We start from the raw sequence: 14585 nt of genomic DNA, 5'->3' as shown, positions 1-14585 counted from the left end.
TACTCCCGATATTTCCTTTCCCCCTCATTTCCTGAGAGACCTTCTCTACTGCCCCCAGACGTAAGAGGTTCTCTACCTCTTGGGCGAGGAGTTGCTCATGAGAAGGGTCCTTGAAGAGGGATGGGGAAGGGGGATGGGAGGCAGCCGAGAACTGTAAGGTGTTGTTCAGTATCCTGATTACGTGGTCCGCATGGTTGCGAATAACCTCAGACCGTTGGGTACTCAACATAATATCTTTGGGCTACACCCTCAAAATGCCTGTCTCTGGCCCACCTGGTGTCTTGAAGGGCCAGGTTGAGCAGGCGAACAGGAAGTCAAGGGGCAGTGTTCCTTAAACCCCTTGTCTCTGTCCTTTTTCCTCTGCACGGTGCTCTGAACCCGGTGCCGGTGGTGGTGGTTTGTCGGAGTGGTGGGAATACAGAACCAGCATCATCAGCATGTCCCAAAGGTTCCAACAAGGCCATTGAGCAGGCCATTGGCCTTGCTGCCACACCACTGCCATGGATGTTGTGCCAGTTTCTGGTGCCAATGGAGATCCATGCCTTCTTGGCAAGGGGCTGAACTCCAGCTCCGACTTGGACCCCTTCCAGTGACCAAGGTGGGGCTGTGGAAGCCTGTGTTCACCAGCTGACCATTGTCGGAGACCAATGCCTAGAGGGCAGAGATCAGTGTCTGTCCATTGAATGGTACCAGGGCGATGGGAGATCAGTGCCGTGATGACAAGCAGTCCTGCGCTGGTGGGACCAATGCCTGGGAGATCATCCATGCGATAGGGACCTGCACTGGGGCAGTCTCTGGCAAGAGGCTGGGTAGTACTGAGAGTACAGAGACTGGTGCCTCAATTCCAGCGTTCTATGCCTCATGGAAGGAGAGTGCGGTGACGGAGACCGAGGTTGCGCGGCCGGGGTTCTAGGTTGCAGGGACAGGGAAATACGCCTATGATCCAGGGGCTGATGGCACTCCACTGCTCTTTGAGGGGAGTCTCATGGCAGGCCTGCCCTTGGATTGCAGGGCCTTAGCCATGTCCGGCACCTGGTGCAGCGTCTGTATTACTCGCAGGTCCATAAGGTCTTCAGGCGTCAAAGGTCCCAGTAGCAGCCAGGGTCCCCTGTTGCTCCCAGGAGTTGGAAGTGGATCCCTGATTGGGCTAGGGGGTCCAACCGTAGCAATATCCCCTTGCAGCTCTGGGGCGGCACGTGGCCTGATCTAGGTCCTTTGCCCAGAGCCCCCTTCCCCTCCTTAGATGGGTGCCGGGGAGCCTCTTTTCTTTTGCCACTTTTTGGGCACTGGAGACGGGGAATGGTGCTGGGCGGAGCCTGGTGCCTGCGGGGATGCTCCACACTGATGCCGAGGTGCTGGGAGTGGCTCCGACACCGGCCAAAGTGCAGCCTCCATGAGGAGGGCTTTCAAGTGGATATCCCGCTCCTTGCAAATCCTGCATTTGTCCTGTATATGGGATTCCCCCAAGCACTTCAAACAGCTGCTGTGGGGGTCACTAATAAATATGCATGATGAATATGGTTTGAAGCCCAGAGAACAGGGCATGCCCCACTCTGGGGCAAAGTCCTAGCCGTGACTCTAATAACTAAACTAAGAACTAACACTTAACTAAATGGCTAACTACCTAAGAACTATATACCAGGAAGATCAACAATGGGCTGTTAACCTCTAATGTTCTTGCAATGAAAGATGAGGCGCTCTGACCAACAGTCACGGGCGGTAAGAAGGAAAGGAGAGGGAGTAAGGCCGGCAGCACCTAATATACCAGAGAGTGCCGCTGCCGATCTTATGGATATTTCTAAGGCAAAAATCTCCAACACCACGTGGGTCCGCACACACCTTGAATGGAATCTATATGAGCAAGCACTCGAAGATGAACATGGTAGCCCTCAAGGCTGGATGGGAACTTTCACAGCACCAGCTTGAATGCTCTTAGTTCTAGAAGGTTTATCTGGGGACCTTTCCTCCAAAATTCCAGATGCCTTGCAACATTTGGAATGCCAGGTGTGCAGCCCATCCCTTTGCAATGGCATTGGTTGTGAGGATCATAGGATCTGGAAGGGATACAGGTGGACACTGGGCAGACCACCATTTTAAGGAGTTGAGCACCTGTGTCAGAACCCTCAGTTGATCTTTCATGCACTCTGGGGAGTTGTCCCATATCTTTAAGATAAAGCCTTGAAGTCAAGTGATGTGTGAATGCACCCATGGAGTGATCTCTGTGCACAATACTAGGAGGCCTAGTAGCTGAAGGCTCAGTGTAGTAGTGGGCCTCTTGCAGTTCCAAAACAACGTGAGATCTTGACTCTTCTGATACTTCTCGAGAGATGGCTATATCCTTGGCTACTAAGGTGTATGTCCATTCCCAAATGAGTTATACGGGTGGACCAAATCAAGGAGCTTTTCTTGGTGTTGATAATAAAGCCACAATTCTGCAGGATATAGCTGTGTGTGCTGTTGCTGAGGATCGAACTCTGATTAAAAATGTCATCCAGGAAGTGGTACAGGTGAATCTCCTGTGACTTGAGTCTGGCTATGATTACCACCAAGAGCTTTGTAAAGATACCTGGGGACCAACAACAAGAAAGTCTATTATTGAAAATGCTTCCTGCCATAGGCAAACCTTAGCAATGGCACAGTTTGATCAGGATGCAGAGGTATGCATCTGTCAAATCCACTTATGTCAGAAAATCCCTAGGGACAGGGATGACACCAAACAGGCTGAAACGCTGGTTTCTTCATCAACCTGTTGAACCCTTTGAGCTGTAGAATGGCTCAGATTCCCCCTGTATGCTTCTGAATTATAAAGAGCCTTGAGAATCTTTCTTCAGAGGGAACACGCGCTCTTTCTCCCATACCCAGGGGACAGAAATCTCATTTTGGATTAGACCATTCTTTGCAGGGTCATTCGATATGGCAGACTGGATGAAAAACACATGGAGTGGAGCCCGTGACTTGGGAGTATCCCTGACTCACTGTCTACGTGACCTACTGGTCCATGATTGAAGCAACCCATACCTCCAGGACACTGGAAATCTTGCCTCCAATCTTCAGCTTCAGGCAGAGACCAATGTGGTCTTTGACATAAAGAGGCTTTGGGAGTGACCGGATTCCCTCAGGCCTTTCCTTCTGAGCCACGGTTCCACAGCTTTCCTCTGGAGAACCTGCTGTCTCTTCACGGCTATTTCTGAGAGGATGAAGGCCAGTCTGTCCTTTCTTTTAAAGGCATGGAAGGTACTCTTTAGATCTTTTAGCACTGCCTGCCACTACCTTGTCTAGCTTCTCTCAAAAAGTCAGGGCTCCCGTGAATTTGGTAGAGCACCACACCTGCTTCGCACAGCTATCTACCTTCCAGTGATGGAGCCATAGATGGAACCTGGTCACTGAGTTGGAGGCCATGGCTTTGGCAGAGAATCTCATTGCCTCCATTGAGGCGTCAGCAATGAATGCATTTATCAGGGAAAGTCAGGGTGACAGCTATCCTTGAGGGCTCTGAGATCTTCCAGACAGTAGAGAGATGTCCTTGCAAATCAAGCAGCTGCCAGGGATGCCCTGAAAGAAGCAGAGGAGGCCTCAAAGACTTTAAAGTAGCTGGTTATGCTATCTGTAATTAAGAATGTGATCAGTCTGTTATAAACTCTGGCCCTCATTTTTCTATCTGTGGGAATCATCAGGAGAGAACTCCCCTTCTGAGGGGATAAACATACCTTTAGCCAGGGATGCCAAGTCAGTGTCAACCTTTAGTATCTCAGTAATTGGGATTTTTGGTTTATGAATCCTATAGAAGTTGAGAGAATTTCTGTTAATCTCATTATCCCATTCATCCCTGACTATATCCTTGAAGGAGTGTAGGGAAATTGCAGCTTCAGGGGAGGATTTAGAGGGGAGAAATTTGCTCAGAGGCTTACTCTCCAGATTATTTCTAAGACTGAATCTGAATAGTGGATACAACCTTGCTGCACCTGGCCTTGAATTTCTCAGGGGAAAAAAACAACCTTTACTGAGTCTTTCCCCAATTCTGATTGGAGTCACAGCCTGACAATTCACCATTCTCTGTGAAGGATGAAGTGGAAGAGGAGTCAACAGACTCAGAGTCCTAGATCTTCGACACTTTTTGTTCCCTGTTTTTGCTTTCTTTGATTTTTTAGCTTTTTTAGCTTCCTTAGAGAGCGTACAAACTCCATTGCACCTTCTGTGAGGCCTTTTGCAGCTAGCCTTGCTGAGGGCCCTAAATCCTCTCGGGAGATCTCTTTCCAAGTCCACCCCTGCTGGATCCCATTCCCCCAGGAGAGGAACAACTTCCAGACCCCTTCTGGACAAACTGGGAAGGATGGGGTGTTCCTACAACCCCTACTTCTTTTATCAGGGGACTCAGGACCCATTTTAGGACTTGTGAAGGACAGGATTTGTGACCCTGTAAGTCTGCTCTCTCTGTTCTCCAGAGGCCCCTTGGGACTTACCCCCTGAATCAGCTGACTGGGGTCCCCCTTGTCATCCTTGAAGCCTGTCCCCACTCTGCCCATAGTCTCCTAATCCATTTTTTCCCACATCAGAGTCGCAGTTGCTCCAAAGGGTATGGGATCCTACATACCTGTGCCACCCATAGCCCCAGGACATAGACTTAGGGACATAACACTGGTGCAGTCTGAGCACAACTCACCATCTGCTGAGCCTGGAAGGGCAGTTTTACTGATGGAACACCACTTGGATGTCATTTAGTGCTTTTTAGGCTGCTCTAGCATACTTGGAAGGTCAAAAGGAGCCAGGAGGCAGGCACTGCAGCTGAGATGACGGGGGTTCCACTGCCCAGCTAAAAAAACTGGCCTGAAGGGAGAAGGGGTCATTGCTCACCACTGCCACAAGTTTTGACAAAGAGGTCCCCCCCTCCCAGATGTGAAGGCAGGAGCTGTAAAAACCGCCATCTGCTTGCTGTGCTGCCACAGAGGCAGAGAAATGTACAGTAGGCAGGAACGGAGGGGGCATGGCCAGTCCATGCAGCTCCAAAACTCTGATTTGCTTCTGTGAGCAGCGGAGAGGAGAGCAGCCCAGATATCAGGAATTGTGGGAGATGCTGGGCTGCAGAAAAGGGTGTTGTAGTGGGAACAATTGTGCTACCTTAACAACAGTATTTGCTACTGACTAACCCTTTAACCTAAGCAACATATGAAAGTTAGGGTTGCTGTGATAATTCTCCCACGAGTCCAAACTTTTTCATGTAAAATCTCAACGATAAGGTTATCTTAATGTACTTTTTGCATTTCCTGGGAGGAGGAATTATGTAAATGGGGAAGTGTGTGCATATGTCTACTTAAGCATGCAAAGTGAGATTCAAGCAAGTGCACATCCTAATATACGCAAGATCACATTTATACAAACTTGTTTTAGTATACATGTAAATCAAGTAGAACTTTTAAAATTAAACCTTTTTTATTTTTTCCAGAACAAAGGTATTTGAACTAAGAATAAAGTTTCAAAAATTTCTCCTGTATTTTTGTACCCACAAAATGATTTATAGGTGTCAATTAGGGTACCTGCCTCTCTAACTGATTCACAACCACAAATCAATTGCACATGTAAAACACCAGTGTGAACTTCACCCACAAAGAAGACAGCCAGCCATCCTTTTGAAAATCTGGATATTATGTGATGAAAAATATACATTTTTCATACTCAAAGTGACTGATGGAATTTTAGTCCAACTAAATTCAAGTCAGGGCTCAGAATCAATACGTCTTCTCAACTATCTAGTGTCACTTTTGTGATGATGTATTCTGATATGACTTCCTGGTAATTGGCATATACACAGAATTTTTAAAAGAGTACTGTCTCTCCAGTATGTGTTCAAAAGCCATCTTCTAAACGCTGATTCCTTTACTTGGTTCTGCCTTCTGGCTCTCTTATTTCCACACATAATCATGCTGCCTCCACATTTTTGGATTATACAAACGAAGTAGCAGGATAGCAAGTACTGTTATACCATCGGCAGTTAAGAATGTGATCAGCCTCTGTTTCAAATCCCAGTGCTTAGAAGTTTATAATAAAAACCAACTAAGACAAACCCTACACAGAAGATCTTAGAATGGAAATGAATTACAAAGTTTTAATCAGATATTTCAGCATGAGGGTTAGATACTGTACGTGCACATTAAGTGTTTTCAATTTCAAAGAGGTTTTTAATATAAATGCATACCAGCCAGTCAGATGCTAAAGAATGCTGACAAGCCATTACAATACTCCATGTTATGTATTCAATTTAAACCCTTACTGCTGATTTAAATAAACCATAATTAGTTGATTAGGACATTCCCTAAAGCAATACAGTGCTGTTAAAGAGTGCCAAAATGCAGAAGTATGCAATATCTTGCCTCAGCCACGAAGGTAACATTTAAAATCTTGTAGCACAGGTACACTTAAAATAAATGCAAATACTTTTAAAACATATTAGTGGCCCCCTTAAAAATTATTAAGGTACATCAGGGAAATTGTATTCCTGTGGCAATGAGGTTAGCTACAGTAATAGTGTACTCCTTACTATGTACATTTTTAAGGCATAAATGTACATATCCCTGAATATAGTTATACTGCATCACCTAAAAACACAAAGGGGCAAAGGTCTGATCTTTATACGACTTATAATCTTACACAGATGGATATATTTCTTCAAATAATAAAGAGTGAAAACGTCAAACTACATTTAAAATTATGATTGTGACAAGAAAATTACAGAATGAAATCTTTGAAGTATATTTTCTCAACAAATATATAAAACCTACTAGTTCTAACAGTGAGATATTTACATACATCTCTCAGAGAGAAAACAATCTTAAACATTTGATTACTGTCACTTTCTCTCCACAAGTACATTAGCTAAAACTAAAAAGTCAACCTTACCTTAACATTTTAACATTTAAATTTAACTCTTTTTAAAACTGTATATGGACATATATATCCCAGAAAAGTCAATATGCACAAAAGTAAATCTGAAAAAATGGCCAAAAATCACTAAGTTGAAGGTGATCTATAAAGGAAAGCAAGTTTCTTAAGCCTTCATGTACTCCTTTAAGTCTACAATTCACTGAATAAAGTGTTCCATAATGGAAGACATGAAAAAGGTGTATAAATAACAGTCAATAGAAATTAAAGCAGTTATGATAGTTAGGCAAATGGATATATAACAAAAGAAATAAAAAAACTGCATTAGAAGTAAACGTAACCGAAGGGAGCTTTTTCTTGGAATTATCCATTCTGAAGCCATGCATGTTTTTACATGCTGAGAAAACTTTCACTTTTAAAAACATGCATTTTGACTTTTGCAATTATAAATAAAAAAGACTTACTGTTACATCTCTGTGACAGCATTAATGAAACCAAGAAAATAAGAAAAATACGTGTCTTCAAACCAGGGCATATCTTTCAGGCAAGTATATTAAGTTCTTATTAATTCCCCCATTTACAGCAGGCTCTATTATAGGGCAACTGAAACTGGTTGTGCCAAGTTCAATTTGAAACTTCTACTAGACTTTAATTTTTAAAAGACCAACCAACCAAGATTTTAAGGACTGAGCTGAAGAGCACAGTTTATCAAGGATATTTTAGCAACATCAAACCTTCAGATCTGCTTCTGGTTAAAATAAATAGCATGTTGATGGCTCTGAATAAGTCCACTTATCCACTCTATTGCAGAGGGCAATAAGAACAGAAGGACAGAAAGGATTAAAACCCTAGAAATCTTGTACACAAGAGTTTTAAATTATGCACTACATTTAAAAAAGAGTACAGGTTTTTCCTCAAAACTTTTGTGAGTTGAAAGCAATGTTTACATTGTAGCTATTTTATGAAGTCCTATTGAATTTTTCCAAATTTTTAAATTAAACTCAGCAGAGATATTGTTTGGAGCCCCGTGTGAGTTAAAGTATATTCATGCTTCTCTAAATTTTGTATGCACTGCCACCTAGAGGTTACAAATCAAAGAGTAAGCATTTTAAGGAAAAAAAACAGAAGACTTGCCTATAACTGGGTGAGACAAGATTGCCTACAAAGATCCACATATTTGGGGCATGTGTGTGCACCCCACACTTTTTGCCACAAGTTTCTAGGGGGTTCTGGCCACGAGGGTCACATGTATGCTTCCTCACTGTTTCAAGCTCTTTGGGCCAAAGCCTCAGCCCTGTCCCTCCAATCCTTCCATTACCTAGACTCCACAGAAGTAGAAACTCAGCATGGGTCCTACAGATCTGTGAAGGCAATCATCTAAAGAACCTCATTAACAGATGTGTAGCCTGTTTTCCTTCATTAAGTACCATCTTCACAGAGTCACACTTGGAGATTGGCAAGCAGTAATACTGGCCCTGAGGAAGAGATAACTAAATAAAAATATAATGAGTCTTCCAAATTCATTATCAAAACTAGAAGACATATACAGAGATTCATGCTTCTTAGTTATGGACAGAGCACCAGGTAGCAGCTCTATTATCTATCATAGGGATGTTTCTGAGACAAAATTCAGTAGTTGCCTTAAAGATAGTAGAATGTGCCCTAAAGCCCATGGGAGCGAAGATCCAGTGCAAGATTATAAGTTTGGAAACAAAGTGATAACACTGTGTGTCTGTCTTCACTAAAACGGTTAGCTCAAGTTATTACACTCAAGTTAACAAAGCTCAAGTCCGAGCTGGCACACTGTGGCATAATACTTGAGCGACACCGAGTGATTGGATTGGCATCTAACAAGTTGTGCTAACTCAAGCTTGTAGCCTGTAGCTGCATCCCCAATGCATTACTAGCTCAAGCATCAGCATTACATGAGCTTCACAACAAATACCCTCTGAAGGTATGTTTATATTGCAGCCAGTAGTAAGCCTCCCAGCCAGGGTCAGGATGGATAAAAATCAATGATTTAAAAAAAAAAAAATTGGATATTTTTTATTTAAATCAGATTTTTTTGACAAAATGCTTTTTGAGGAAAAAACCTATCTAAAGATAAAGATACATTATAGCTCAAAGATATCTCATTATGGAATAAGGGATTATAAATTCTAATTCTATAGTATGAGACAATATATTCATATAATGTTTAAGAAAAGTTTTGCAAATGAGTTCCAATAGTTCATGGATAAGGGACCCAATTTTATGGGATTCCAGGGGCTTCTGCATAGATTATTTAGGTTAATCTTTCTATCTACACAATTGGACTCAGTGCTCAGTCTAAAACAGGGGTGGGCAAACTACACCTTGAGGCCAGCTTTGGCCCCACGCCATTTCCAGAAGCAGCCAGCACCACGTCCCTGCAGTCCCTGGAGGGAGTGAGGGGGGCAGCAGAGGGCTCCGCACGCCGTCCTCGCCTGCAGGCACTGCCCCCCCTACAGCTCCCGTTCAGGAATGGGGAACTGTAGCCAATGGGAGCTTCGAGGGAGATACCCGCAGGTGAGGGCAGCACAAGGAGCTCTCTGCCCCCACCCGGGGCCACAGGGACGTTGTGCCAGCTGCTTCCGGAAGCAGCACGGGGCCAGGGCAGGCAGGAAGCCTGCTTTAGCAACGGTGCGCATCACTGCCACCCTGGAGCCGCTCCAGGTAAGGGGCGCCGGGCTGGAGCCCACAGCCCAAACCCCTCCTGCACCCCGCACCCAACCCCTTGCCCTGAGCCCCCTCCTGCACTCCACACCCTTCCCTACACCTCTGTCCTAAGTCCCCTCCAGCACTCCACACCCCTCTTCCACCCCAACCCCTTGCCCTACCCTGAGCCCCTTCCTGCACACCACACCACCTCCCACACTCCAATCCCCTACCCCAGCCCTACATTCATGGTCCTGCATGCAATTTCCCCACTCAGATGTTAAGTTTGCCCACCCCGGTCTAGAAGATACTATCAGAGATGCTTAGTTTTGCAGTTCTCAAACTGTGGATTTGTGTCTCCAGAAACAACATGCTTGTTATAACAGCAAAAATGTGTGTGTGTGTTGATAGACAGACAGTATATAAAGGTAAGAAATAACGCTATTGTCCCTCTGCAAATTTGTGTACACAGAGTCAATCCCTTACCTCTCTCTAAAAGTGCAAAGTTTCAGAAAGTTCAATGAATACAAGATTGTTGGGGGCGGAAAAGTTCTGGACAAGGAGAAGAAGTCTGGAGAGAAATGTGAGAAGGGAGGGACAGGCAGTAGAAACAAAAGTGAAACTGAGCAGAAAAAAAAGGAGTACTTGTGGCACCTTAGAGACTAACAAATTTATTTGAGCATAAGCTTTCGTGAGCTACAGCTCACTTCACTGGATGCAGCTGTACCTCAAGAAAGCTTATGCTCAAATAAATTTGTTAGTCTCTAAGGTGCCACAAGTATTCCTTTTCTTTTTGCAAATACAGACTAACACGGCTGCTACTCTGAAACCTGTTTGAGCAGAATATTCCAGAAGTCTTGAGGTCTTTCTGAGCATGGCCTTCATTGATTTGAGATCTACCATACCATTCTGTTGCTAGAAGGGAAAACCTATAATGGCAGCAGGCCGTAAAAGAGACCCAGTTTGGCATTATTTTAATGAAGTTCCTCTACCTGTGGGTAAGACAGGCATGCACGTAAAATGAAAAGAGTGCAACAAAGAAATGCAAGGCCCGGTTGCCCAAAACAACCCATGAAACATCATCATGAGAAGTGTTCCTTTTCAGGAGGAAGCTGCGTTGAAGATGATGAAAGGAACATGTCTGAACATGCAAGATCTGCAGGTTGGTAAACTTTTTTATTTCATAATTCTTTCTTAAGGACTGCCTGTCTTCCTTCTGGACTATTCTTGAATTTTCATGTTTGACCAAAGAATATAGTGGTTATTCTATATACTATCACTTTAGATGCAGTTGTGATTAAAAATAAATAGCCGAAACAGGCAGAACTTCCTTTTACAATTTCACCTTTAAAGTAGTACTGAGTGTCTGTGAATGCAATGAGTAATACTAAATGAGCAGTATGGTAATAATAATTAAATAACTGCATTGACTTATTTTGTTTAGGAGAATCCATCCTCAACACACGGGATTCTGAAGACTATCCACCTTCAAGATCACCATCATTTTCTATAGTTTCAGAGTTAGCTGCCAATGATAGTATTTCAGTCACATCATGTATGTCACATATACTGTGGCTATCACCTTTAGCAAAAAGAAAAACAATTCCATCATCCAGAAACTGCCATAGATAAGTTTGTGATAAGAACCAGCAGATTACATAGAGAGGTAATTGATAAAAAATTGCCCGGTTTGTTTATGCAACAAACTCTCCTTTCCGTATGATTGAGAACCCACACTTAATTAACATGGTTCAGTCATTAAGACCAGGATACGGTCCATACAATAGAGCAGATGTCACAGGCAAATTGTATGGATAAAGTGTATGAAAGAGAAATTGAGCAGTGTGCAAAAGGTCTAGAGGGTGAAATTGTTAACCTGAGTCTTGATGGGTGGAGCAATGTCCACAATGATCCTGTTGGATGTGCTTGTGTGACAACAGAAGAAGGGAACGTCTCCCTTACAGAAACAATTGATACATCAGGAAATGCACACAGCAGAATACTTACAAGAAAAAAGTTATAACAAACTGTGAAAAAAAAATTCAAATGTCTAGTACGCAACTTGGTCACAGACAATGTTGCAAATGTAACCAAGATAAAAAGAAATTTAGAAGAGTCCCAAGCTAATAACATACGGTTGCAGTGCTCATTTGATGCACCTCCTAGCCAAAGATTTCAGTGTTCCAGAAATAAAGGCTAACGTTGTTGAAATTGCAAAATACTTCCATAACAACCACTTTGGAGCAGCTGCTCTGAAAAAAGTGGGAGGAATCAAGCTAACTCTCCCACAAGATGTGCCATGAAACTCAGTAGTGAACTGTTTTGAGCACTATATCAAGAACTGGACTAACCGCATGACAGTTTGTGAACAAAATCGTGAAAAAATAGATGGCACTTTCACAAAGTTCTCAACACTGTGCTAAAGAGAAATGTTGAACACATGCCGAGTACCCTGAAGCCTATTTCTGTAGCCTTGAACAAAATGCAGAGAAATAGCTGTTTTATTGCTGACGCTGTTGAAATTTGGAAGGAACTGAGTGAGATCTTAAAATACAAGCATTAAAAAAAACGAATGGGACAAGCACTATCTCCAGCTCATTTTCTTGCAAATATTCTCAATACTCGGTACCAAGGTCAAACCTTAACTGCTCAAGAAGAGGAGTTGGCTAGGACATGGACATCCAGCAATCATCCCTCCACAATGCCAACTATAATAAACTTCAGAGCTAAGGGTGAACCATTCAAGAAATATGTTTGTTGATGATGTTTTAAAGAAAGTCACACCAATGAACTGGTGAAAGTCACGTAAGCACTTGGATTCAGAGACTGTTGAAGTGATAATCTCACTTTTAACAGCAGTAGCGTCTTTTGCCGGCATAGAAAGATATTTTCTTCCTTTGGACTAATTTATTCCAAACTGAGAAATCATTTGGGACCTGAAAAAGCAGGAAAGCTTTTTTTCTTTTCCAGATTATGAACAAACAGGAAAATGAAGATGAAGATGACTGAGTTAGCTGCAGAAGCCAATATTTTAAGTTTCTCATGTTCACCTGGCTGACATTGTCGATTTAATTTTTTTTTAAAATATATTTCATTTCACTATTTTACTTAAACAATTTTAACAAAAACAAACCTGATTTTAAAAAACTTGAATGTTTAACTAAATTCAAATGCTTGTTTTGTTAAAATATTCTATGTTTGCTGTTGAAAAAAAAAATCCAGAATACATAATGTTGTTTTAGTTAAATAAAACAATTTAAATGTCTGTCTGGTGATGTTCTCCTCCTAATACAGCATGACAAGAAAATCCTTCAAATATTAATGATTAACCTGTTGAATTGGAGATAGTTCACCTCCCAATGACTTCATAAATATCTGCTTCAATTACCTTTGGTAAATTAAATAACCAAAAAAAATCATTCATTTTCCTGATATAGCTGTAAAACTAATCTGAAAAGTTTTCAAAATAAATCACTTAAAAATGTATAGTGTGTACCTTCTAAAATTGAAACCTACATCTATATCTATCTCTGAGTTGTGAAGAATATGTATCAAGGTTATAACATCCAACAAGAATGCACTTTTATGAAGAAATCCATGATTAAATCAAGTCTTCCTGACTAGTGATTTAAATCAAATCCACCCCGGCCAGGGTAGACCTATGCTAGTGGTGTGAGCTGCACACTAAAAATAGCACTGTGGACATCACAGCTCCTGCAGCAACTTGGGCTAGCCTCTCGAGCTCAGACTCAGGGAGTCAAGTGGACTTGAAAGCCCAAGCCACAACAATTATACTGCTATTTTTAGTGTGCTAACTCAAGCTCCATAGATAAATAGTAATTCCTGTCTATCTATCCACACTGGGAGGTTTGTTTCTAGCTGCAGTGTAAACATACCCTGATGGGACAGCAAAATCTGAGTTTAAAGCACCACTAAACTTGAGCTAGAGATTTCTGCGTGCGGATGGGAACGGGGTTAGGGATAACACTTGAGATATATCTTGGGCTACACTGCAGCAAAGACAAGCCCTATGTAAGTGGTAATTTGAATTCTGGATGACCCCCATAGGCTACAAACAACCTGGGGAACTCCCAATGGGTTTTTGAAGGAGGGCGCCCTTGGCTCCAGGAAAAGGAGGACTTCATTTTGCAACAGTACATGTTTACTGCTAAATATACAAGTCAACTGCTAAATATATTTAACTTTGTTGAGAATGACCATAAAACTAGAAATAATGAAAGAAAAACATATAGCCATCTGAAATCTGCAGGAAGAAGCTACAGAGGTTTCAACTGGAAAGAACCAAGGGACAGGATGGGTACATAACTCCTTATATAGCTTTGGGTCTCAATGATCATTACCTATGGAATACACATGAGGCAACCCACAGGCAAAAGTATTTTAGAAGGTTCTGATAAAGATATAGGATGTGCCTGACACACTCGATCATGGATTTGTACAGGTAACAGTACTCAAACTATTCCTTGCTTTTAATAGAAGATGAAACAGGAAATGGTGTTTCATTGTATTTCTTCACTATTGCCAAAAAAAGTTTCTCATGTTGTTGGTATTATTTTTAAACACAGCTTTCTGCAAGTTACTTTTCAACTCATATAAGCTACATTATTTCAGTAAAATACAAACATCAACTGAAGCTTTATTTGCACCAAATAGTACTTGGTGTTATTCAAAATGTTAATAGATAAATCTAACAAAGTAACTGTTGTGTTTTATCTTGTATAAGTATTTCATAAGTAATTCATACTTACAATGGTTCTTCCCTCTCAGTTCTCTTACTGACATGTAGATCTTCCTGTTCCTTCATTTTATCTACAGCTTGTGCTTGCTTTTCAATCTCATTAAAACTCTTGCTGCTCACCTTCTGGGCTCCCAAGCCACCTTTTTTGGCACCAAGCTTTATTTTAAAAAGAAAAAAAAAAAGAAAGGCTTTATATCTATAGGTAACTATATTAACTGTCCTATGGTTTAGTATATTTTTGATAAAAGAATCAAGTACTGTACCTGATTCCACAGAA

At 42.1% G+C, this 14585-nt stretch overlaps 1 protein-coding gene across 4 annotated transcripts in view; it reads right to left on the bottom strand.

The window, feature by feature from the left end:
* Positions 1 to 14585, bottom strand: part of ARFGAP3 (ARF GTPase activating protein 3) — an 80087-nt gene that overhangs the window by 33390 nt on the left and 32112 nt on the right. For all 4 annotated transcript variants that reach the window (XM_077826041.1, XM_077826057.1, XM_077826031.1 and 1 more), the window contains one exon: positions 14319 to 14464. In XM_077826041.1, the coding sequence (XP_077682167.1) occupies positions 14319 to 14464 (146 nt within the window). The remainder of the gene's footprint in view (positions 1 to 14318; positions 14465 to 14585) is intronic.

The sequence above is a fragment of the Eretmochelys imbricata genome, chromosome 1 (genome assembly GCF_965152235.1).
Source record: "Eretmochelys imbricata isolate rEreImb1 chromosome 1, rEreImb1.hap1, whole genome shotgun sequence".
Taxonomy (NCBI): Eukaryota; Metazoa; Chordata; order Testudines; family Cheloniidae; genus Eretmochelys; species Eretmochelys imbricata.
Note: the sequence above shows the minus strand (reverse complement) of the source record. Positions and strands in the feature narration are given on the sequence as shown.